The sequence below is a fragment of the Herpailurus yagouaroundi genome, unplaced genomic scaffold (assembly GCF_014898765.1).
Source record: "Herpailurus yagouaroundi ecotype Mexico unplaced genomic scaffold, PumYag 28, whole genome shotgun sequence".
Lineage (NCBI taxonomy): Eukaryota > Metazoa > Chordata > Mammalia > Carnivora > Felidae > Herpailurus > Herpailurus yagouaroundi.
In genome coordinates, this window is record NW_024412376.1 from 69001891 (window position 1) to 69010044 (window position 8154).

General features: G+C 39.8%; 1 protein-coding gene across 1 annotated transcript in view; it reads left to right on the forward strand.

Annotated features, from left to right (window-relative positions):
- The window catches only part of LOC121037452 (translation initiation factor IF-2-like), a 19286-nt gene extending 12707 nt beyond the window's left edge, over positions 1-6579 (forward strand). The window contains exon 2 of the mRNA XM_040486932.1: positions 6302-6579. Within this exon, the coding sequence (XP_040342866.1) occupies positions 6302-6331 (30 nt within the window). The 3' untranslated portion in view covers positions 6332-6579. The remainder of the gene's footprint in view (positions 1-6301) is intronic.
- Positions 6580-8154: the final 1575 nt, after the last annotated feature.

Below are 8154 nucleotides of genomic sequence, written 5' to 3' on the forward strand. Positions count from 1 at the left end.
AAAGAAAGAAAGAAAGAAAGAAAGAAAGAAAGAAAGAAAGAAAGAAAGAAAGAAAGAAGAGAGAGAAAGAAAAGAAAGAAAGAAAGAAAGAAAGAAAGAAAGAAAGAAAGAACCACTTCTTAGTTTTGTTGATCTGTTCTGTTTTTGTTTGTTTGTTTCTATATCTTTTATTCCTGCTCTAATCTTTATTATTCCCCTTATTCTGCTGTCTTTAGGCCTTATTTGCTATTCCCTTTCTAGCTACTTTAGATGTAAAGTTGGGTTGTGTATTTGGGATTTTCCTTGCTTCTTGATGTAGACCTGTATTGCTATACACTTCCCTCTTATGACCACCTTTGCTGCATTGTGAAGGTTCTGGACTTTGTGCTTTCATTTTCATTTGCTCCCGTGTATTTTTTTTTTTTTTTAACTCTGTCAACCCATTCATTCTTTAGTAGGATGTTCTTTAACTTCCACGTATTTGTGGTCTGTCCAATTTTTTTCTTGTGGTTGGCTCCAAGTTTCATAGTGTTGTGGTCTGAAAATATGCATGATACGATCTCGGTGGTTTTGTACTTGTGGTACGGAAACAGGCTAGAATGCTGGTAGAAAAACCAAGCGGCACTCAGAGATCTTGGTGGATCAGAGATTTATTTAACACCAGCTGGCTCAGAGGAGACCATTTCTCCAAAGATCTGAGCGCCGAATGCAAGTGGGAAGGGTAATTTATAGTTGTCAGCTTCCATATCTGTGGCAGGTTTTCGCGCGTGCGACAAGCAGGGCAGAAGAACCTGGAAGAGGGGTCTCTAAGCTAGAGAAGAGAGCTTGTTTTAGTCCTGTCGGCCATCTTTGGCTCAATACTTTCTTCATTTCTCCAACATTCCCCACTTTGATGCCTTTTAAAAAAAACTTTTAGTACCCATCACCTTTCAGTTTTACAGGGTGGTACTCGCAGAAGGCTAAGATACGTGCTGTAGTTTAGCAAGCAACAGTGTTTTCAATAAAAGGTACCTCGGCATTCAGTATACAGGAGTTGATGGATACAAGTAAAATTATGGAGAGGAGGGGCAGGAAGCCAGAATGCCCAGTCCGTGAGATCCCATCCTTTCCATTGATTGATACTTTCCTCTTGTCTACATTGAATTCTTTCCTTGAGTTCCTTAACCTTAGTTGTAAGTATTCCTGACTGGTTTACAAAAGAGCAACATTTCTCCCCCAGAAAGATGCAAGTCCCTCCTTTTTCTGAAGTGAGGAGGTCGAGGGCTCGCCTATTTAGGGGGGTCACTGCCGCCAGAGTGTTTATTTGGCTTTGTAAGGTTACCAGAGAATCTGCCACCCGTTCCATGTCTTCATTTAGCTCTTGAAATAGCCTATGGTATAGTCCTATGGATGAACCTATGCTGCCTATTCCAGTTCTTATTCCTGTCACAATTCCTGCTCCTATCAGAACGGGTAGCAGGATTGCCAGTTTAGCCCTGGACTTGGGGCTAAAGGCTGTTAGGAACTGATCTTCAGTGTATACGGATATCTCTGGGGTTAGGAAGATGGATAACATATCTGAGTCCAGTTGGCCTCTAAGCATCACCGGTAGGCCAAATTAGAACACAGGTAGAACACCCCAGGGATTGAATGTAGGGTTGTATTCCTTTTTAAGGTTATATTTCTTCTGCATAGAGAGGTACTGTTCATACCTTCAGGGACTGCACAGATTAGATTGTCGGCATTTGTGAGACAGATCCCAGTGGCCAGGGTCACTTAAGACAGAGGTGTTGGTTTCGAGATTTTCAGGAGCCTCCTAGGTCAAAGAGATGGGAGTGGCTAAGTAAGCCCTCTGGCTGAAGGACAAACACATCCATCAGGTTTGGGTGTGATTATCTATTTTATAGAGGACTTGTAGTGTAGTGTTGGCCCAACACTGGAGTGGTGAATTGGTAAGCATATGATTGAGGGCTGAAAGGTTCAAACCTTGGTAGGCTGCCAGGGGAGTGTTTGCCTTAACGGCTTGTATTACCCTATCTTGGGTATCCTTTATAGCTTCTTGAAGGGACCTGTCTTGCACCCCTCCCCTGTCTGAGATCACTCATTGAAGAAGGTAAGTGTAGCAAGCTCACTTCCCTTTCTGGAGGCCCTTGTTGTAACATGGGTTCCCGATATATTTGGTTATCTCTATGGCCCAATACTTAGTCCTTGGGGCACTGGGTGACTGACAGAGAGTGGGTGTTTTTTCCTTGTAGCAATCTTTGCAGAGCGAGGTGAAGGGGCTGAATGTCCTTGACCCCCTTATTGTCATATAACAATCCTGGGGGCAAAGTGGGTAAGTGGCAGTTGTGAGGGTGAAAGAGGTTATCATAATATAAAGGCAATATTTAATAATCCTCCCATCCAGAGGAGGTATCTGAGACCCAGCATGCATCTTTTGTCCCATGTCCAGCTTGTTGGTGCAATCTTTATCAGCCCAACAGAAAGAAGTGAGATCAGGGCTGTGACACCAGTTAAGGGGCAAGGGCTGGCAGAGTTGCATCCAACCCCCTGGGCTAGGTTCACGTGTTGATTCTTCAAGCTTCTGCCATTGGAGATCATCCAGCTTCCAGGGTGTGGCTGGAGGAGGGCTGGAGGTCTCAGGGGCCAGTGTCTTTTTGAGGGTCAGTTTAAGTGGGTTGACTGGATTTGGATCACTTCACCAGGTTGAGGGTTCCTCTGAGTTGGCCTTCTTAACTCTGGAGTGAGGGACCCATGGGTTGATACCTGAAACTGAATCCTCTATTTGGTTGTATATCTGTAAAGTCCACCTCCAAGTTTTCAAAAGGGGCGGGTTTCTGGTAACTTTCAGATCAGGTTTAGGGAAGATATGGTTTGCATATTTAGAGATCCATCCTGTTTTCCAGTTGTTTAAATAATCATATGCCCATGAGGTCTTATTATTATCCCCATAGTATAACAAGCACAGAAGATTGCCTATATATGAAATACTGTGACAGTTTTCTGAAGTTTATCTCAAGTTGTCCAGTTTAGGCAAACAACAAACATTTAAAGGCAATCATAACTAGAATTTAACATCCATAATGGTGCATTATTGAAACATAGTTGTTCTCTCTAAAAACCCCCCCTTTCCAGAGATAGCCAAATTGAGACCAATGCATTTGTAGAAAAAGTCCAGTCTTAACAAACCTGGCCCAATTATTTACATAAGCTCAACAAGAATAGTGATTGATCATGAGGATCTTTTAAAGTTTGCTTTGCTGGAACCTTTTATAAGGAATCTGTGGGTTGAACTTTTAGTAGCCTCTCCAGGCCAGAAGCCAAGCCAAATACTTTCCATCAGACAGGCCTGCAATACCTGTAGAACTGGGCGAATTCCTCTTCATGAGGTCCCCAAGATATCCTGAGGTTCCTGCACCTGCCAGGAAGTGACCTTTACTCACTTGGTGAGGCTGCTGGGAACTCTGTAAGTAAGGTATCGGGCCAACATTTCTAATAAGGGACTTTATGGCTCCATGTTTCATAAATCCAACCTTAGTTCCTTAAAGCTGTCTGGTCATATCTGAGTCTATGTATGTCACTCTCAAATATGACATTCCAGTCAAAACCTTGGTAAAATAACCAGTATTTCCAATGGTGACCTGTTACAAGATGAACAGATTCTTATTGAACTTATGCAAACAATTGTAGTTGCCATTAAAGAAAGAATGCTCACTGTGAGTTTTTGAATTTCAGGGGAGTTATGTAGAGAGAAAAGATAAATGCTTTAGTTTACAAATGAATACTTTATGCCATTTCTGTATATGATAGATATCTTAAGAGAAAGTGTCCTTAATCTAGAAGAGCAAACATTAGAGAACCAACAATATTTTCAACAAGAATCACAAAACTATAACCTTTCTCAGTTCATTTAATCCCATCTTCCTAATTCTTGTTCAATTTGAATAAAGCTTTTTAGTTCTGGAAATTCTTACCGATTTTAGTATTAATCTTAAAGATGTCGAATACCTGTATTTGTCCCCAAAGTCCTCTTTATAAATTTCCTTGAAGAAGAAACACATTTTGTGAGAGAATAAGAACAATTATAAATGACAAAATCTCAGAAATAGACATTGTTAAAGATCTGATGAGAGTTCATTATGGTGCAGTTGACAAAGAAATTTGGTTATTTCTGCAACACGTAACACTTCGAGTAATCAGAATATTAAGTGATGACCTTATACCAAAACATTCAAACTTTAGGAATTGCATATATATTTGGGCAGTTACAGCATTTACTTATGCAGTACAACCTAAGGTTTACCGTTGTACGACAGTGGTTTTCCAAGTAACTTAGCATCCCAAATAAAAGGGCCTAATTGGTCAAAAAGAATTCATTTACCATTTAAATCCTGGGAAGTTTGTTAAAACCTTAGGAAGTTATAAGTGCATCCTAAATAGGATTACAGATTACTACAAATATTAAAACTTTATTTATTCAACCAAGGTGGCAATAAAAGATCCTAAAGGTGAATGTATAGCATTATATAGTTGTTACCCAAACCTAGCTCCTTTAACATTGAGAAGTTTAAAAAAAATTTTTTTTAAATGTTTATTTATTTTTTGAGAGAGAGAGACAGAGTATGAGCAGGGGAGGGGCAGAGAGAGAGAGGGAGACGCAGAATCCGAAGCAGGCTCCAGGCTCCGAGCTGTCAGCACAGCCCAACACGGGGCTGAAACTCACAAGCCATGAGATCATGACCTGAGCCGAAGTCAGATGATTAACTGACTGAGCCACCCAGGCACCCCTAACATTGGGAAGTTTTAACTAAGTAATCAAAGACCTGATAAAGATGAAACTTAAAACTTTGGTTTTCCTGGAAGACAAACCTTTGTTTGCATTGTCTTGTCCAGAGCAGATCAGTAGTCCAAGAAAACTTTGTCATTTGAGCAGAGAGAAAAGCAGAATTTCAACTTTATACCAGTGTACTTTTAAAATTCCATTCATCTCAACCTTAGTCCATCCTGAACACACATAATATCCCTTTTCAGAGATTTCCTTTCATGAACCTTTTACAACGTTCCTTTGCCTTCAAACTTTGTCCCAAAGCCATTTCTCTCCAAATAACCAGTCTCATTTAGGACAAAATTACCTTCTTCTACCCTCAACAAAAATGTATTTCCATTTCTTATATCTTTTTTACATACCTTCTACTTTCCTACATACAGGGTTGCTTTCCTTATTTACATCTGTTTTAAGTACACTTAGCAGAATTTTAAATCTTAGGGAACCTTAGTCTCCAATTGAGGACTTAGTAACCAACTGAGAGGTGTTTACACCAGAATTTTTTAGATGGTAAATTCATGAACCAATTAAGTACAAAGCATGTTTTCCAATGGGTCCAAATAGCCTTAATTTCTCTGCAATAAGAAGTTAAAAACACAAACCTATGTTCAGTAATCAAAGTTTTAGCAATTCATTCTATTTGGAAAAGACCTAGATGTCCAGGGGGGTGCATTTTACTCCTTGACCTTGAGGATTGGAGGAGGAGCCAATGGTGCCTGAGGCACTGAGGAGGGTATAGGAACCAATTATGTAGACCACACCCAAGTTGGTGCAGAAAGAGCAGGGGGAGGGCAAGACAGAAGAGGCAAGGTGCCAGTAGAAGGCAGAGAAGGACAACCTAATTCAAAACCTTAACTCAGACAGAGGAGCAGACGCCATGTTTTTTTTCCCACCAAAGTGGAAATATGGAATCCACATCAGGCCAGAGAAGACCCGGGTATTTCCTCAAAACAAGTGGAGTTCAAAAATAGAACATATTTACAGACGGAAAACAACTGCCTAAAATAACTTTTCTAGATCACTCAAACTTACAACTATACTGTGACCTTCCACTCTGAAACATTAAAGACTGAAAGTGGAGGCCGATAGTTCTTGTACATTTAGGTTTGCCTAATCAATGTATTATTCCTGTGCTGATTTTGTGGAAATAGGAGTCAGCAAACCTGGAGGGCCCTGTAAGATCTGGTCATGACCAGAGGGGTTCCCACTCTGACTCAAGACCCTTTCCTTGGAACCAGACAATTTAATCCATCAGTGGAGACTGAGGTTCTCTCCATGTTTTGGTTTTTGTAAATAATGCTGCTATGAATGTGTGGGTGCAAAAAAATATTTTCAAGTTACTGTTTTCCCTTTCTTTGGATATATTCCCAGAGGAGGAATTGTTGGATAATACGGTAATTCTTTGAAGTTTTTGAGGATCCTCCATGTTTTTTCCATGGTGCCTGGTGCCATCAACAGTGCAAAAAGGTTCACTTTTCTCCATATACACACTAGCATTTGTTATCTTTTGTCTTCCAGATCATGGCTCTTCTAACAGGTGTGAAGTGATATCTCTTTGCAGATTTAATTTGAATTTCCCTGATGACTAGTGATGTTGAGCATCTTTTTAAGGTACGTATTGTCCTTTAATGCCTAATCTGGCCCTTTGCCTATTTTTTAGTTAGGTTATTTATCTTTTGGCAATTGAATTGTTTGAGTTCTTTATATATTTTGGAAATGAACCTTGATCAGATAAATTTTTGCAAATATCTTTTTTCCCATTTCACTTGTTACTTTTTCAGTGTGTTGATGCTTTACTTTACCGTGCAGATAGTTTTTAGTTTGATATAGTTCCAATTACTTACTTTTTTTTGTTGCCTGTGGTTTAGGTGTCCTATCAAAGAAATTATTACTAAGACCCATGGCAAAGACTTTCTATTCCTTTATTTTTTTTTCCAGGAGTTTCATGGTTTCAGGTCTTACATTTAAGTATTTAATTGCAGCTAATTATTGTTAGTGGTGTAAGAAATGGGTCCAGTTTCATTCTTTTACAAGTGAGAATCCAATTCTCTGGCACTATTTATTGAAAGGACCTTTTTCTCCATTGAGTAGTGTTGGCTCCCTTGTCAAATATTAGTTGACTATGTATGTTTGGGTTACTTTCTGAGTTCTCAATTCTGTTCTCTTGCTCTTTTGTCAGATTTTATGCAGTGCCATATTGTTTTGATGACTAAAACTTTATAATATATCTGAATCAGGCAGATCTGCACCAAACACATTCCATGGCCAGAGTGTTCCTCTGACTGTGTAGATGAATAAAACTGCTGGTTGGGATTACTACTTTGAGCACTGTAGGTATGAACTTGATCTTCTAAGATATGTGTGCTGGTTGTCGCAAGCCCCTCCCCTCTTCTCCATCACATTCCTAGTGGTTGGGTTCTTCAAATTCCCCTGTAATTCTCATAGTATAAGATCAGAGTAAGGACTTCAGCAAAGCAACTCCCAATGCTAGGTGAGGGCTTGTTATTCCTGTGGGCTCTGTTTTCCCACTGGAGAAATGGAGGACTCAGGGGAGACTTTTTAGTGTGGTGCTGCTCTGGCCAGTGGGAGGGATGAGGTAGGTAATGAGTAGCCACTGCTTTTATTCTTCTAATGCAGTTGGCCTTGTCCTTGTCTCTGTGGTACAGGGAGGTGCTTCAGCCTCACCTCCATGTTCTATAATTCTCTCAATGATGTCTTTTTCTTTTTTTTTTTTTTTTTTTTTTTTTCCGTTTCTCTTGTGAGGGAGGGTGAACTTAGGAACAACCTATGTCAATCTGTGTTACCATCTTGGTGATATTAACAGACTAATGACTTTTATTCTATGATTCCTCTACCCTGTGCTCCTCCACTACCTGCTTCCCTCTCTTTCTGATCAGCCTTATTTACCTCCTTGTCAGGCAGAAAGCCCAAAGTTCAATTGCTTATTTATATTAAACCTTTTCAGAAAAGGAAACATTTTTAGAGTTAATTTTAAATTGTGATCATATGAGTTAAAAGTCATTGTTTTAGACTTTCCTAAACCTAGGCAAATAGACAAACATATTCAGAGGAACTTGGAATAATTTTATAAGAAAAGACAACCTCTAGCTCTGCATCAATTATTTCCTATGTTAGTAGAAAATTCAGATACTAATTAGGGAAGGTAAAAACAATGCAGGAAGATCCCCAGAGGTGGCTTAAGAAAGACAAAATTTCACAGAAAACCAGAGAGAATTAGAAAAACTATAGACGTGGGGGTGCCTGGGTGGCTCAGTCGGTTAAGTGTCCGACTTCGGCTCAGGTCATGATCTCGTGGTCTGGTATGTGGGTTTGAGCCTTATGTCAGGCTCTGTGCTGACAGCTCAGAGCCT